At 37.3% G+C, this 18,876-nt stretch overlaps 1 protein-coding gene across 25 annotated transcripts in view; it reads left to right on the forward strand.

The window, feature by feature from the left end:
* The window catches only part of rims2a (regulating synaptic membrane exocytosis 2a), a 153,581-nt gene that overhangs the window by 15,015 nt on the left and 119,690 nt on the right, over positions 1–18,876 (forward strand). For 9 of the 25 annotated variants that reach the window (XM_077576050.1, XM_077576081.1, XM_077576071.1 and 6 more), the window contains exons 3-4: positions 15,058–15,090; positions 15,801–15,893. The exons of the other annotated variants lie outside the window; for them this stretch is intronic. In XM_077576050.1, coding sequence (XP_077432176.1) covers positions 15,058–15,090; positions 15,801–15,893 — 126 coding nt within the window. The remainder of the gene's footprint in view (positions 1–15,057; positions 15,091–15,800; positions 15,894–18,876) is intronic. 25 annotated transcript variants of the gene reach the window in all.

Genomic DNA, 18,876 nt, shown 5'->3' on the forward strand with positions numbered 1-18,876 from the left:
ATCAGATTTGAAAGAACTCACCGGCGTCACCAAGTTGACAAAAAAAACATGTCCACCTCGTCTATATCATGTCCTTTTCAACAAAGTGACCGTCAATGCTCTTGGGCGGAAAGTTGACGGATAAACGCTAGTTTTCGCCCTCCACGCCATTGTAGCCCATTAACAATACTTTCCTGCCGCAGGGGGGCGTGTTTAGAGAAAGTCACGTGACCTCAGGATCACTGCTAGCTCCCTCAACACTCGCAGTCGGAATGACAGCTCACACTGACTATTTCTTAATGTTATTTAAAGTAAGAATATTTCCTCCCGTGATATGCAATCGACTTCCTCTGAGTCGCTTTTAAAGTGGCTGCGTAAGTGAAGCCCGTCACTTGAATGAATGGCTAATGTAAACAACTTGCTCGTCACTTGTCAACATAACCTAAAGCCAACGGTAGCTCCCATGGCCCAAATGACAGCAATAAGCACATGTTTTGCTCTTAATATTGTGAATACAAACATGGGAGTGGGGGCAAGGTGGCCCATTGAGTTATACTTGCAGTATTTGTGACCATTTATCCACTTGTTGGATTTCCTAAACCTGTTTATGACTAGGGCGGAATATAAAAAGGTTAACAATGTATGCCGCTAATTTTTTCACTTTCGATGTACTCCCACGCGAAGCACACCCTCAGTCTCTTTACAGAGTATAAAAGTAATGCCTACCTGGTATATCCACTTGCGTCCCAGTGTCTTGCCATAGTTTGTCTTTCATCACTCTATCGACATTCCCTTTAACGGCAATGTCATACAATGCCGGTCTCTCTTGAACCAAAGTGTGGATATAAGTGTGAATCCTAGTGCATTAATTTCCTTGTCCAAGAGGCCAAGTTCACGCTTTATTGAGATAGTGAGCTATCGATATGTTTATTGTTGTAGGGTGACCCTTGCTATCTATATTACCGTATTTATTATGAAGAGACTCATGATCTTTCAGGTTCTGAGTAGTGAGCTTCCTCTTCTATTTTAGAGCTGATGTGTTGCGTGTGAGCGTGATACTCTGCACACAGCATTTGTTGTTCACTCACCATTGTGGTAAGCATCAACACGTTCATTTCACAAAGCAGCTGACCAGTTTTGGGGAATGATTTTGCCGTGTGTCGCTATTGATTTGCTGTAAGATGAAAGTTAAAATTAAATCGATATTTTACTAATAATGAAGTGTCATTTTCAGTGATCAAAGGACTGGAGTGCAGCTGTACATTAAATCATGGCTAGGAAGACTAGGTGTCAAGATGGACGTATAGTAAATATGTATTAATTACTTGAGTTGTTTTTAAAGATGTGATTGAGAAATGCATTAAAAAGATTGATCTTTCTAACCTATTCTGAACCTCTGAAGGAAGGTGAGCGCTCCTGAAGACTAGGTGTCTGCTCTCAAAACCAACACTGGGAATTAATTCAACATAACACACTGATTATAAACTCTAACTTCAACAATTCAACCCAACAAACATTTATTTTTATGTGATAATCCTTCCTGGGTTGGTTTTTGGATTTTATTGTCTTTAAGGTGAGAAAAAAGATACCTATCTGTGAAGGTTTTTGTTCTAACTAGAACAGATTTTTTAACAGAGTCATGACACGGGGCTTTCTACACTGGAAAAGATAATACATTATTTGGACTTACTTAATTTGAACATGCATATCGGTTGTACATGATTTAAATTAGGGATGCACTAAAATGAAAATGTGTGGCCGAAACCGAAAACCAAAAATGAAAAAATGCTTGGCCGAAAACCAAAAACCAAAAGCCCCCCCCCCCCCAAAAAAAAAGTATGCTAATTTTCACTATCATTGCATTTATTATAATTAATTTAAATTCTAATATTCTTTCGGCTTTAATTTTATGCCAAATTTGTTGTTGTTGTTGCTATTTTCGGCCGAATATTCGATGTGTCACTAATTTAGATGTGTTAAACTAACATTGAGCATTTGATTATTATTTTTTTAGGGAAAGAGTGGGAAATTACAATCAAATGCAACCAAAAGTTCAGTGCTCTATTTCTGGAATATGTTTTAGCTGTGACTTTATTTGTCTAAATTGAGAGTAAGCTAAAGTTATAGTTTTAAAGCTTCATCATGGTGCCAGACCATCTCACGTTTATGTTATTTAATGAAAATTTGGATAGTTTGCACCATATTTCTACATGAAATAGGACATTATTAAGGTATATAAAATGAATGAAGGAGAAAATGCAGAGTTTTACATGTACTCGCCAGAATATGTCACTTATAAGAAGCTAATACTTATCGTATAATATAATCAGTAGCTCGGTATTTATTATACAGTTTGCATTTTAAAATTCTAATTTATTTATTGTAACAAGTGTTAAAAAATGTGGGGGTCCGTGATGGCTTAAGTGTGCAAATTCAGCCTAAAATAAATGAAAATAAAAAGTAATATAAATATTTTTTTAAAGTCAACCTCTACTTTGCGGAAATTCACTTAGTGCAGGGGGCCTTGTATCACTAGCAAACAGTGAGGGAGCGCTGTATGGGAGTTTTACACAGCTCTCTGTATTGCATATCGAATAGCTGCAAAGTCCTTGAAGTCAGTAAGGTCTTATGTGAGTGAGTTTTAGAATCCATGCCATTGCTAAATGTCGTGTATTCTAAAATGTTTGGTCAATGTTGTTGTCAGTGAAAATAGTGTCAAATGAATGATAAGTAATTTATTTGCAGCAGGAAGCAATTTGTTAACATCTACTTAACAAGAGCTGATGATAACAATATCCAGGAGGACCCGGGTCAATACGGGTAGATAGCATAACGATACAATTCCACCAGCACCAGTGAAACACCTAAACAGACCCACAGAAGGAGGAGTGCCCTGTTATACAGTCAGTGTATGTGGCTAATGTGTGATGTGTGGTATAAGAATCATGTCCAGCCGGACAACCACATAGGGAGGGGAATGTTGCTCCCAGTCCCTAAACAGGCCCCAAGGCTAATGGGGAGCAACCCCTCATTGTACCTCAACACAGCTTAAAGGTTAGAGGGAGGAGGAGGGCTCGAAGAGCGACAGAAGAGCCCCCCTCAAGCCAAAGGCAAAGACAAGGCATTCGAGGGGCCAGCTGACACCCACAGACTGGGCTAGAACAGCAACACAAAATTTTACAATTCACTTGGAAATTCTTTTACTTCCATGTGTGTGATGCTATATGTTCATTCTGATCAATCAAAAAGACTATGCAGTAGTGTACTGTAAATTTGATCAGACTTTTAAAAATGTAGTCTTAATTTTAGTCCAGTTTCAATCACGCTTGATAGTTTTTATCATAGTTAGTCAACTTCATCCCGTTTTTATTTAGTCAACTTTTAGCACTTTTGGTAAATCTAGCATTTTGGTCTTTATCTTAGTCCAAGAAAAGATAATTTTATTCATCTAGTTTTAGTCAACAAAAACATTTTAGTCCAGTTTAGTCAGGACAACCCCTGTTTATTTTTGTCAGCAGATAATGCTAATAATGATATTGTCGCATCTAAAACTATTTCACAAAATTTTTTCTCTCATCTTTTTTTATGAAAAACAACTTCGCACACACAATTACAGTCAGTGGCTACTGTGGCTCCATGCTGCGAGCTAGTCTGTTAGCGAGTATTAGTTAGCTATCGGATTATTGTTGGATTAATGCTACGGTATTTACTTTTTTTTTAACCTTTCACCGTGAATCCACCTCCTTTCTGTCCCATGTGTTTGTGCTTGTTGCACTTGCTAGATGCAGAATTGCAAGGGTGTGTGACAGTGTCATAGTGACAGATTAGCAGAGACTTTGTTCATGAAGTAAAATGTCCACAGTTGGTCCATTTTAGTCCGGTGAGGTACACTTTCGTCTTGTCCTCATTAGGTGACGAAAATGCATACTGATTTATTCCCAGTTATTGTTTATTAATGAGAGTTTTAGTCTAGTATTGTTTAGTTTTCGTCTAAAAAATGTGTGTTGACAAAAATATTTTTGTTTAGTTTTAGTTAACGAAATTAACACTACAGTACTGTTTTTTTTCACATTAATGTCTATTATGGCATATAATATTGCGTAGCAAAAATGTCAAACACACACTGGCACACAATCAAATGTTTGGCTGTGTGTGTGAGTGCTGGTTTATTTACTAATGGTATTTTACACAAAGCCCTCTCTATAATCTTCTCTTCACTCGGTATGTTTTCTGTGTGTGTGTGTGTGTGTGTGTGTGTGTGCGTGTGTGTATTCTGCTCATTCAGGCTGATTGAAGCAGGTGCAAACCAATAACTCCAACACATAGATGCCGCCTATTCATCTCTTCTACTAAGCAAATTAGCATGTTTGACATTTTCCAAAATGTGTTATCATTATTGTATTATATAAATGAAATTGCAATTTTTACTTTAATGAATATATTATTAGAATCAATATTTTTTTGCCTAATTTTTGTTAGCTATCCCTTAGCTATCCCATTTGTGAGGCATTCAGGGTTCATTTTGAACTCAGAAACCGTGAATGCCCCTTTCCCGATAAAGGGCAACATACTCTTGGCTGAATAAATATACATTGTTTACTCCCCAATTCTCAGGGCTTCAAACAAGTCATTCTTCGACATTGCAAAGTGCAAATAATTTGATGTTGAGCAGCATTCTTTTTTTTCTCTCCTTTTTTTTCTCTCCTTTTTTTTTTAAGTGAATGTCAAGTACATGCCAGATTGATTGCCATAAAGAAAAATGTTTCACATGACATCACAAATGTAGCCTTGGGCCTTATAAAGAAGTATATGGCCAGTATTTGAACGCTTCATTCAAAGTCACTAGCATGGATCTTACATTAAGACATACACTCACTGTGGAGTCTGGACTAGTTCTCACCCTGCCTAGGGGTGAAGGGAGCTTTGTTTGTCTGCATGTATGCATGCTTAAAAGGTGTGGTTTTGTGTATATGATCCACCAGAGGAGGCCTTTTTTTCATCCCCATCATCTGGCTGGAGGGACAAAGAGAGCTGATGCAGTGATCTCAGGATCATGCCCTTCGACCAAAGTCTGATGGAGGGTCTCCTGCTAATCCCTTAATATTATTCGCCCTACGGAGCTACAAATTGCAACGCCTGGTTGTTAAGAAGTGAAATGAGGTCAATGGTAGTGGCACAGAACCACAGAAATCCTCTGAATGATACAGTCTATGGAGAATTTCCTGAACATTTTTGAACAATTTACCAAGCAGGCAAACTGCTGTTAATGGCTGTTGCATGGTCTTCTTTGTTATCATGGCTTTCCATCTGTGCAATGTGACAGCTAAGCTAATGCAAGTGAATCCTTTGATTTGGAGAAAGTTTAGCAGAACTGTCTGTCTCCAGACAGATGTTCAATGCTGTCTAGTTGAAGGTATTTTTACTTGTGCAGCACTTTTGCAGTGTAAGTCCCCGACTCCTATTGTCTATGCACAAAATGATGATTCCATAAGTTAATTGATACTTCATCTTGAGTGTGTAGCGCCATATGGCCTGTACATCAGTATTTTTAGGCGAGGTGATATTGGATTGCCTTTCTACTTGTCTGCCTGTGTACACTGTTCACTTTGGTCTACTTTGACCCTCTTATGGGGTGCTCGTGCACACTTCACTTTTAACTACTGCAAAAAGGACAGTAGAAATTTTAAGAAAAAAAAAGTAGTAAAATAATAACATGATCACTTCAAATAAGCAAAAGTACCTGCCAACAGAGCAAGAAAATGTTACTTAAATTTACCTGTAAGATTTTGAAAAATAAGAAAATAATACCAGGCCTATATCAACCACAGCTGTCTTGAAAATAGGATTTTTTAGACGAAAAACAAGTACAGTAATATTTTCTTTCAAATACATACATATTCACTTACGGCTGGCTAACTCAATGTCAAGCAGAGCGGTAACAGGTCCCATTTGTATTGTTATTTTATTCTCTTTGGTATGACCCAGACAGGGATTGAACCTTCAACCTCTCAAGTCTGAGGGTAGACACTTTACCATTAGGCCACTGAGCTGGTAGTGCATTTACTGGCAAGAGGAAAAATGAGCTTAGTAAGTATAATGAAACGAACTGATGATTTTTACAAAAGAAAAAAATGCTAACAATAAAGAGCTATATTGCACTTTTGTCGGATTGTTTTCAGACTTGTATTTTTTTCCATTCATCTTATTACTGGATTATGCAAAGTCTTAAAATAAGAACATTAAATTTATGAAACCCCAGTTCAGGGCCTTTGATGTTGGTTAGCCATCTAAAAATGTGTAAAATACTTGTTTTAAGCCTCACAGTACTTAAAAATGGCTGTTCTATTTCATCCCTCCCCAGCATTGCTTGTCACTCAGAGCCCCAGTGTTTTTAGCGTGAGAAGGTTCTGAGAGACCGTGTTCTGGTTCCCATCCCCTCTTATACTTGGTGATTGCGTCAACCGGAACCAGCGACTATGTGTCCTTTTATGCGTTCTTTTCTCGAGTGTACTTGTGTGTGTGTGTGTGTGTGTGTGTGTGTGTGTGTGTATTTTCCGTGCTGTTTCAGCTACGCCATCTGGCGGTCGTTCGGGACTCATAGAACCGTAGTTACATTCGTAACTGTCGTTAACACTCAATGCCAAGACTATTTGATCAAATAAAATAATTAAGTAATAATTATCTTAAAATAAGCAGAAAAATCTTGTCTGACAATTTTATTTTAAGTGAAAATAACTTGTCAAGGCAAAATAAGTAGATTTAGGTTAAATTTAAGAAATTATATCTTACCTAAGAATTCACTTTTTGCAGTGAGCGCATTTTTAACTGTTTGAATTTGCCAGTCACTTCTGTTTCGGCAGTTCCGACACAAACGTACTTCAAATTTTGTCTGTTAGAAAGACAATGCTTATTTGATCAAGGTTATTAATTTAGCCTCTGAGGCAGTGCTCAGTTGTAAAAGGTGAACTTGTTACACGTTAGTGAGTTCCGAGTAAGGAAATTGTCAACTGCTACATTAATGTGGTCAGGAGCGTCAGTATCAAATATCAATGTGTATTATTGAATATGTTATGAGTTGTTGCCTCATGTTTTATTAACTAAATTATCCATCCCTAAACAGATGTACTGTAAAAGTGTGTTTTTAATATGTTTTCAAAATTAGATTCCAACACCGCCATTTCATATGCAACTCTTTAGGTATTAGATTTTTCAGAGGTAAAATTTATGCAAGTAGCATATTCCCCTATTGATTTTTACTATTTTTTTGTCTCTAGTGAACTTTACAAAAAGTGTGTTGTATTATTTGCAAAGTGAATTGTGCCTGAAATTTTGATAAGGTCTGAACACTCCTCAAGTTCATATCTTAAATTCATTCCTGATGGGGCGCGATAATCAAATGGCACAGGACGCAGTAGTGAAGGCTGGGATGACAATAGGCCAGGATATCTATTACAATTCTATTGTTAGACATGCCTGTGCTATTATTATAGCCCCAAGTGAGTACAGTAGAGTCCACCTGCTGCAGCCATCCAGAAACAACAGCCTCATTGAGATTTTTTTTAGGTGTGTTTTTGTTTGAATAGGGTCACATGTGATGTGCTGATATGAGAAAGGGGGATGTGTAGCTAGTGCGGTATTTGTAATGGGATGATGTCATCATGATTACGTGCTGTACTATAGAGGTGTTTATTGTTTGTTTTGTGTTTTAGCTTCGTTTGTGTTTCTCCCGTTATAGAATTGTCTCACCGGGCAAAAGCAGCAAGCAAATACTTTTGCTGGCTATGAGACCGGAAATAATTGGGTGATAGAAAGACTGCACAGAACTGGTGCTTGTGAAGTCATTTGATGCTGAAATCGTAGCGGGTTAGAGGAGGGCATGGCGCTAGAGTCAGTAGCCTCTGTCTGAATATTGCAGTTTGATATCTAGCTAATGTAAAGGGTTGTGACCCTAGTGGTGGTGCAGGGAGGATTAGGTTTAAGGCTGGCTCTCTACTCCCAGAGCTACTATTCAGTCATGAGTGGGAAGAGGTGTGACGTTAGCACGGGACATTGCCCAAAAAAAGGTGCTGATCACAGCCAGAATAAAATACATCTGTCGAGATGAAAATAAATGAAGACAAAGAAGGCTGCCAAGCATTCACATGTAAAAAAAAAAAAAAAAAAAAAAGCAAGAGCAATATGGCCAAAATACTGGTCTACATAAAATGGAAAATGGAAGGAAATTTTAAGTTACTACCCATTTATAGCTAGAACAGTTGTCATTCTTTTAAGTTGGATGAAAGCCTGACTTACAGTTTTTTGTTCTAATTCATACCAAAGGTATTTGATGGTCAGGCCAGTTAAGTTCTTTCAAATCAAACTCCTCCACCCATGCATATGAAGCTTGATCTGTGCACAGGGGGCAGAGGCATGCTGGAGAAAAAAAGTTTCTTCAAAATTGGAAAAGCGAATATTTGTCCAAAATCTCTTTGTAAGTGAAGAATTAAAATTCAAGATGAACTTGATACTAGCTCATCTCCTTAGTAAATAACTACTTGATTAAGGTATGTGTCCGGAAAAGTAACTAAAGTAACTAGTAACTAAAATGAATATTACTTTCCCCCAGTAATGAGTAGTGTAACAAACTCCTTCAATTTTTTTATAATAATAATAATAATATTTACTAAAAAATATTTTTTTAGTAATAATATTTAATCCCCCCCAAAAAGAAATCACTACTATTTTCATTCCGACCGGATATGGAAATTTTTCAGTTTTTTTTTTCCCGGTTGGAAACATTTCATACTTGTCTGTTCTTTTTTCAGGTAGGTGGTGTAAACCACCCATTTTGTTTGGTCTGAATGAATTTGTTTGCGTATTTCTGGAACTGCGAACAGTAAACTGTTATTATTGTTATCAGTTTTAGCCCATATGTGGTTTCATTTAGTCAGCAAAATATGAATTCATATATAGTAAAAGTCTTAGTGTTAATATAATTCAAATGAGGCTACAAATTGACTCAGATGGACTCTTCATACCATGTGTAAAGAATTAAATCAACAATGAGAATGAGAATTTACATATATATATATTATAGGCTGTAGAAAATACTTCTTATGTTGAACATGCAAAGTAAGACTTCTGGGGAGAAAGGATGCAATTATTCAGGGTGAGAAGAAAAAAATAACTTAAAGTAATAAGTAACTCGTTACTTTTAGCAGGGTGTAATAAGTAAGGAATATTTCAAGCAAGTAACTAGTAATAAGTAATATATTACTGATCTTGAGTAACCTGTCCAACACTGCCTTAATACTTTTGTTTTTTTCATACAATTTGGCCAAATGTTAATAATATGCTATATTTGTCCACCTTATATTTTTACAGTATACGATGGGCAAAATATTAAAGACACTTCTTACTATGATGCCATAGATACTGTAAGTCAAACATCGACTGATCCATTTGTTACACCATTTTCTATAGCCTATCCCAACTGACTTAATGCGAAAAGCACACTACACCTTGGACTCAGTTAGTCATAGAGCAAGAAGAGTAAATTAATACCTCTCTGACTAAGCATTATGGTATGTTTTTCATATGATCTTATAGCTGATACACTGAGCTATATCAGAAATTATTTAATCACTTAGTTGTGATGCAGTTATTTTTTATTTTTTTTTACCCGTTCCTTAGTAAATGTATCCAAAGTCTTGATTTGGAAATTAACTTGTGAATATGTGAGCTGCTGAGTGATCAGCTGAATCTCCATTTGGGAATCTAAGAAGGGAGACATGAAGGAGCTTTTTGAATCCTGGCCAGTAATCTAAGGAAACAGATGGATTTTAGTTATATATGGCAACAGATTAACCACTTCCCTGTTGTGCAGAAAACCTGCAGTCGCCAGCTTCTGTTTAACATTCTGAATGTTAGTCCTTGGTCAGGAGATTTGGCTTGTGCACTGTTAAAATACCTGTTCAGATGAGTGTACCCTATGGATTCAATTCTATCTGTGTTTTTTAAGGCCAACAACCATCCCACCAAGCCTCTAGCCACCCACCCTTAAAAGCCTATCACACTTTTCCAGCTGCGTTTGCCAGAGGAAGTCAACAGCGTTGCCTGTATACATTAAAGAGGAAAAGTAGTGCTTTTGACTACTACGAGTACATGCGGAGTACATGCAGTACATTGGAATGAGCAGGTGTGAATTATGTAAATGAGCCACTGCTTTCAGTATGCCCTCCTTTTACATAATGATGTTGATTTCCTGCATGTGGATGACAAGTAAACAATGACACACTGCATGTTCATAGACAGCGCAGCTGTGTTTGAGCGTAAAAACAGCCACATCTGGATTTTTGTGCCGCTGTAAGGCTCGTGTTGCCTTTCCGGGAATTTGCTCTGTGTCATGGTGTGCCCCCCCTTTGACATGCTTGACCATTTGGCAGCTGTAAGCTGACTAAACTACACACTTGCTGGAACCACGTCTAGCTATTGGTGCAGGTAGTGTAGCACAATTCTGGTGAACGATTGGGGATGAAGTGCCCACTTCACAAATCTGTGATCTCCCTGGCCAATTTTGCTTCATATCCGCTGAGGTCTTCTCACAGGTCCTTAAATATGTACTTTGCAAATTTCAACCTTACACTTATGGACTACAGCAAATCAGTTTGTTTATGGTCACAATTTCGCATAACTGCTGTTTTAAACTCTACCCAGTGTGTCTGTGAAAATACCAAAACCCAGTCCGACCAGCCCCTGCGCAGATTTAGACAGCATCTCGTGCTAGACTAGCACTGGGAATGAAAATAGAGCACATTTGAAGAATTGTTATGTTGATACATTTTATGCTACATTTTACAGTTATGGAAAATGACATGTTTTATTTGCTCATCAATTGACTTGATGAATTATAAAGAGGGAATATGTGTCAATTCACTTTTGGTGGAACTTGATCATTACATTTCAGGGTTGGTGCCTCAGGTCAAACTTTACTCATTAAGGTCAATGCTAAATTTGCAACAAACTACATAGACTAATACTGCATACTGAAGCCTGTGACATATATTTTGATTTGTAACCATATAAATTGCTGTGATGAAAATGGTTGTTATGCTTGATAATGTCAGTGTCTTTTATATCTGTTGACATTGTCACAATAATATAATAGTGTAGGCTTTAATGATTAATTCAGTAAATAAGTTATTGTTCACAATTGACCTTGAGTTTCATAGATATGGTTGCAATAAACCATAACAAATCAGAGTAAAAATCGTGGTGAGCCCTTTTTAATTTTCTCAGTTGTTGACTTTATTCTTATAACATGTTGTGTATAAAGCGTGTAGTAAAAGTTAAGTTGCAGATTTATCACACTCATTTTTTCACATATAAAAATAAGTCAACCTCATCATAAAACAATAAAACACTCTCACTTGTACAGTATAACAAGAAATGACAGTAGCAATTAACCAGTTGGTGGCTCCTGCTCACAGCTTCTTTCTCTTCAACGTCTATATTATTGTCACTTTCTGCTCACTCATCCCTTAATCCCGGGGTTAGACTACTGTGTTAGGTTTGAGTGTAAATATTCTTTTGGAATCAGTGTTACAATTAGGAAGTCCCCCAAAAAAAGCAAAATGTGCAACTGAATGACTCTCAGGTACGGTCGAAGGAAGTATACTGCTGTCTCCTTAGATTTGCTGAAGCATTCTGCCACGTGCTGACATGACAATCTGCATGATGATGATGGTGGTTCAACCTTTCAATCCAAATTTTTGGGTGACTTTAGTGGTGGTCAATTGTATGACACTTGGGGTTTTTGTGTTTGGAGCCATCATTGTATTTACAGTATTTGGAGTTCTTAAGTCTGTTTTACAGGAAACATTACTTGCACTTGTGTGCATTACTGCCCAATTTTCCCACTAAATCTATACCATATCCTCATGTCATGCATGTTGGTATATGTCAACATTAACTCCAGCAGAAATCTGTGACATTTTCCCTATTGATCATTTGCATGAAAGTTACATCTTATGCCAGAACTAACTGTCTGGGTCTGTGTTAATGATGTACATAGTTGGTGTTTACCCACTGAGCCAGATTACTCCTTTATGATCCAATTATCACTCAATCTGTGGTGGACGCAGAGGAATCTCAGGGTTCACTGCCTTAGGCATGAGATCTTTTATCCGAATGTGTCTGCTGTAGATGCCAAGATGAAGTTGCATCTCATTTACTTAAAATGCTAAAGGGATTTTGAGATGCTTTTGTAGTGTGTAGTTGTAGCTAATCTTTGTGAGCAGTAGCTTTGTTCTCAAGGTTGTGACAATCAATGTGTCAAATTAGGGGGTTTGTATAATGCAAAGTGAAGTAATGCTCATTTGAGCTTGGCACACCATTCAAAAGGAAAAGTTTTTTTTAATTGCTGCTCATTTTCTCATTCATTCCAATTCAATTTTTATTAATGTCCTCTAATAGCGAAAGTGGCCTATGTTTGCACTGCCAATCAGAAGTTGTTGGATCTGCTGAGGTGCTTGTGACATGCTGCCGACCTTGTCTCAGCAGTGGGTAAAAGTGATGATTCACAGCTCTTAGAGCTGTCACATCACCATTTCTGTGAAGCAGCTGGTTTATAGGTGAGAGGCGGAGAGATTAAAAAGGAAAGTATATGTAAGTGCTTGTTCTACTCTTTTTCCTCTGTTTGTACTCAACAAAAAGTACAATTAATAGAGAACACACAATTTTGTGTGACATTTTGTGAGATTACATGAACATATCCTTAGCTTTAATTTCTAAAAATATAAACAATTATATTTGTGGTAGAATAAAGTGTTTTAATGTATTACTATCATGGCTCATTTAGCTCATTTGGCTGCAGTGGGTGGCTATGCCCTGACATTAATTTTTCTGGATACTTTCCTCTGAAAATTGTCAGTGAGGCTAATTTGTTGCATTATATCGTCAAAAAATTAGAGAAATATTCAATATGTCATAAAAAATGTAGCATTTTAGTTGGCTACTTGTCATGCTTCAATCTGGCTATCAGTGGAGTCTTATTCCAGTTTGCGGTAAACAAACCTCTAAAAATTATTGGCTTGTTGTCTACACTTCCAGACCAAATTTTGGTTTTGAAAGTAGTGCTTGTAATTTCATATCATATTTATATTTTTACTATTAAAGAAGGCACAAACTGTATGTCCAGTCCAGGTGGTATGCCACCTTTCCTCCCAAGTCAGCTGGGAAAAATTCCAGCTCACTCGCGACACTAATGAATATAGATGGGGCATGAATCCTATTTCCCCCCAAATGTTGGTACTACACAGTATTTATTGCCTTCTATGTTATGATAATGTGTCACTTTGATATTCAACAACAACAATAAAAACAACAACAAGAAGTATATTGTTACAACTAAGCAACAATCCAAAACATGTTTAAAATTAATAAAATATGTTTAATTTCCAATAGGTGTGAATGGTTAGTGTTGTTTCTCTATTGGCCCTGACTAGTTATTAGTCCAGGATGGGTTCTTAAGGATAAGTCATATAGAAAATATGGTAGATGAATGAATATATTGTGCATATGTTTCTCACTTTGTGTATAAATAAACTTTGGAATGGACTTTGAAAAGGTTGCTTAGTAATTGTTAGTTCTGCAGTCCTTATGCCCACTAGAGAGCACTATAGCTTCAGATATAGTCAGAACAGGCTCAAAACAAATAGATAAAAATTGTTGTATTTTATACTTGCCTCCCCTCAGCAGCCAACATACCAACTATATCATTCATGACATTTTACACTCAGTCATTTTACAGCCCTGTAGCAAATAATACACTGCTCCCGCATGGACCTGTACACACATTCAGTAAAGTACAGGAGCATATGACACACATGGGATCTGCGTCCACAGAGGCTGGTGCTTTGAAGCAGATCTTCACACGTTCTGCCCAGTCGACATGCTGGCAGGGAGAAGGCTCGATCAGATAAATATGAGGCTTGTAATGCGACCACAGAGACGAGACTGATGGGATCAATGAAGAACAACGTTGTAGGTCACTGGGAGAGCACAGCGAGAGGATAAATATGGACTGGCTCACTCAGAAACAAGGCAGCAAGACTGATGGGTAAACGGGACTATAATCTTCTCTTGTGTGTTCTCACTCTCATTATTGTGGAACAATTCGATGATGTTTGTTGACTGGATGTTGTCTTGTAATACTTTTCTATTACAAGGTTATTTTTCATGACACACTACTTTACTAATTTTGGTTTTCTTTAATGTATGAGGAGAGTGGTTTTATACCTACTTCATATGCATAAACATGTGCACTTTAAAAACACTACATTATTTAATTTTAATGTTCTAATTTTATTTGGCTCTCGGTAAAGTTATACCAAACTTTGCTCACTCACATTTGGCAAGTTAAAAATATTTTTTCACAGAAATACATATTTTTCGGCAGAATCATCATGACCTGCAATGGTTTATAACTTGCAAATGGGAGGCTTAGTTTAACGTTCTTAAAAACTTGTTATTAATAACCGGTAATTTAAGCATGACAGTAATCCTTTTATGCTTGATGCTTGATGACAGATGCAGAACGACACCTACATTTTAAGCTAATACCTGCGTAATTTACTGCAAAGAGTAACTGCTGTATTCTGTTCTGTTCTCAATATATTTATTGTGTACTAGTTATTGTGTGCACCTGTGCGGTGCTCTAGTGTCACTAAGCTAGTGTTCTTGTTGCTAGATACTTTGGCTTGTTTTCCTTGAATCGGTGATCTGACTGCATTCGTTGTTATCGTGACAGATATAAGTGTGTGGCTCACATCAAGATAAGTTTGTCAGAATTTTAATTTTTTTTAATTTTTATTTTTTTTATTAAACCTCCCACTTTTATGGTCATTGCCATTACCATCACCATATTTTCTTCTTTTCATTGCCACCATACAGTACGTATTATTTTGACTCACCATTTATGTCATACACACATTTTACCAGTTTGAGATTTTTACATTTTGTTGCTTGTGTTTTCCTCGAACATTATTTGTGTTCTTCATGTATTGAGTTGTGCACTTTTTTTTTAAATTTATGTTTTAGGATCAAAGAAGGACCAAAGTCTCAGTCAGCTCAGTAAGTAAACTGCATTACCGATAGTGCTTTAGGCTTTGACACTTTCTTCCCGTCATTTCTTGTTTTGTGCTTCATGTGGGTCCGTTCCTTATGTCTTAGTCAAGAGGTGTCACTAAATTCATGGAATGCTGCTGTAGTAAGAGAACGTCACTTTGTGTGCTAAACACATGACTTCCATGACATTAATGACAATGCCTTTTCCTTTTCAACATTCTTGTTCAAATCCAAGTTGTACAATTTTCCCCGTGTCCCTGGCTGTTTTTCTCTCCTTGTGTGCTGTCTGCACCTGGACTGGCTTGTGTAGTCTTGAATCACTAGTTCTTCCCTGATGCTGCTTTTCTATATTGTGGATTTACTTTAACCACATGTACTGTATTTGTTGGATGAACTTTAACCCTGTAGTGTCCTATAGTGTCTCCTTTCCTCAGCTAAGCATTTGAGGCTGCTCTCATTTCCACTGGCTGTTGTGCTTTCTTGCTTCAGCTTTCCCTCTGTTTCTAGATTTCTATTCAACTCATGCTGGTTTCAGGACACTAGTTGCTTCTCTACCGTTGCCTTGGTCTCCTCTCTTTCTGCTCTGGTTGTAGTGAATGTCCCCACTTCCTGGAAATCACACCCCTGCTTCTTAAAATACCTCACAGGATGGATTGTTTTCTCAAGTGATGACTAGCTGCCCTGTACCTGTCACGCTTATTTGCTTATTTGAACAGGTGGTTTCCCTTTAGTGGGATCACTGAGCTGGTAAATAATGTTCTTCAGCCACAGCAAAAGTCCCAAAATGACAAGGAGCCCGAGCCAGACGCGTAAGTAATAGATCAGACACAGTTTGATCTTCTTCCCATCAGGCACAACCATACATTATATACATTTGACAGGCAAATATACAGGAACGTAAAGTTTATTGTCCCGTTAAATTTTAAGGTTGAGTTTCGAATGGATGGAAACTTTACGTGTAATTTAAATAAATAACTCTTAAAGTCAACCCAACCTCTGTATTTCTAGTTCTAGGTCTTTGTACTTGCTTTTCTTTTCCATTTATTTTAGTGTGATGTCTCTATCTGATGGGACAGTCACAAATTGTTATTATTGTTGTTATTATTATTATTTTTTAGATCTTAACAAATCCAGCCGCAATCAGGCCTTTTTGTGGCCAGTGAAATTCTAGTCGGTGTATTTCTAATTCTAGGTCTTTGTATTTGCCTTTCTTTTTCATTTCTTTCAGTGTGATGTTTCTATCTGATAGGACAGTCACAAATAATTTAAATTTAAATTTAAATTTAAATTTTAATGGCCAATGAAATTCAATTTAGCTTTCCAAAAAACAACAACAAAAACCTCATTATTATTTGCCAAGTGGGGGCTTTTACTTTTTCACATAGGTCAGATAGATTTGAACCTGCATTTTGTATTTACTTTGGTTGTCTTTGTCAGCCAATATTAACATTGGTTTGATGATGCGAAATCTTAAATGCAGTGAATATGCTGTGAAAAAACAAATCAGGAATTGGACATCTGCCCCAAACTGGATGTCTACCGTGGTGCAAAGATTTACTTTTGAGAGGCAGCATGGTCCCAGTAAGTTTTATTTCATCAATGACATTGAAATACCATAAAATGCCCTCTACTACATTATATGCATCTACTTATTGCTCATGATTACTATAAATGTACAGTAGTTTGGTTTAGCTCACTTACATGTTCTAAGTGTAAACATGATAGTTTCATATATTTACTTTATATATTATGTTATCAATAGTACTAATTCCACAAAGTACCCCAACAGAGCAGCATTAGCTTTATGGCAGTGTGTATCGTGTATTCCACCCTGGCCTCGGACATATTGTGCCATAAGTACAAACGAGAGATTCATGTTACTGCGTGTCCCTGCTTGGGCACAGCCCAGAGGTAAGAGAGCTCAGCTAATGATGCTAGCATGGGACGGTACAATGAGCAGCATATGATCACTGATAGGCGGTCTCACCTACATTTGACCGTGTTTGACTGAATAAGTAAACCTTCAAAATTGGGCACAGTGGCCTGTTGCCACTTCTGCTTCTTTTCTTTTTTTTATGTTGGGCATTTTCTAGGAAATGCACTCATCAGCTACACCAATCTAATGATAAAAAAAACAAACTATATTTACTAATAATGTAGTACTCTGTCAGAGTTATTCATTTACGGTAATGTTTATTGTCGTGGCTATTTTATGCGGTGCAGTGGTGTAGAACCGTAATGCATTATAATGAGAAGTGTGTGTAATACAGTATTTTAGTTCACTCATGTAGCTAAATAAGGTATCCATGATATTAGAAACATAGCTATCCTCCCATTTTCTATACCAATTGTTCTGATCAGGATGGCAGGGAGCTAGAGCATATCCCTCCTGACTTGAGGCAAAAGGCAGCATAATAGTAATTATACACTCTCAAATGTTCGCCAGTCAATCACAGATAGGTTGACCATATTTTCATTTCCACAATCGGCCCGACCTCAAAATTTAGTAGATTCCCAGTTTATTCCCCTAAATTCCAGTTAATTCCCATGGCAAATTTCCTACTTGAATATTTCTCACAGACGACCATTCATACACACAATTACGTCGCTGAGTGGGGAACTGAACCCACACTACCGTCACCTTAACCAGGCAAGTAAACCTGCATTGCAGCTCTGCATCCACAATAATCTTGGGAATGCTGGAAGAACATTCGATGGTTCGATACCAACTGACTACCATATCAGGAAATTGATTATAATTTCACTGAAATGATTAAATGCATGTTAGCTTTCAGAATCAGATGACCATTTTTAAAATAAATATGCCATTAGCCATGAGTTTGAACAAATCCAGTTAGCTCAGTGCTTAGAGCAAGTGCCTCCCGCCAAGGAGAACCTGGGTTCAAACCCCACTTGGACCACATTTTAGTACATTCGAAGGCTTTATACCAACTGACTATCATGTCAGGAAAGGGTTTATAATTTCTCTGAAATGATTAAATCCCACTTTTGACAGATTACAGTTCAACTTTTCTTTTTTATTAATTTGTCAGTTAACTATAATTGAAAATGTGTAATTTTCACATAATTTATCTTTCAATTTCCTTCATAAGCATTCAGCTATTAGCTTTCAGCTTCCAGCATTCCCGCGCAATTTCTGCTGAAATTGCACTTAGTCTAGTAATAAATTAACACCTCTTGGACAATTACTATCTCTAGGACTGAGCACGATATTTCTACTCGAGTGTATGATCATCTTCCAATTTCTAGGTGAAGAGCCTGGTGTGGGCGTTGAGTCATATAGTTATAAGCGTTTGAATGAAATAGCAGATCAAGTTAAATATAAATTTAAAAAAACAAGGTTGTTTGTAGTCTCTGATCCTCTTTGACAGTGGCCATTTAACTTGCATAACAGTTTTTGTCGCCCGCGTTATCAGACCTTCTGTCAACAAATGAGATTTAGTGAGATCTGTTGAACAAGGCGACACACTAATCTCGACTTGTTTATCACACAAAGGCTGCGACACTTCTAATCCCGCAGTGCAGCGCGGGGCACGCTGCTGGCAAACCCTCCTGTTTTGATGCCACATGCACACAAACAAAAGCGTGCACGCACGTGCGCACAAGTTACTCATCAGGTAGTGTGGATGGTTGCTATACTTAGGCTCCAAAGCACTTGCTGAGGGTAAAGGAAGCACGTTTCACTCAAACACAGACCTGTATGTGGTAAAAGGATAGCGCTACTCAATAATTCACCAGCTCTAATGAATGTTGCAGGGGATATGTGGGACG

This window comes from Vanacampus margaritifer, chromosome 9, assembly GCF_051991255.1.
Source record: "Vanacampus margaritifer isolate UIUO_Vmar chromosome 9, RoL_Vmar_1.0, whole genome shotgun sequence".
NCBI lineage: Eukaryota > Metazoa > Chordata > Actinopteri > Syngnathiformes > Syngnathidae > Vanacampus > Vanacampus margaritifer.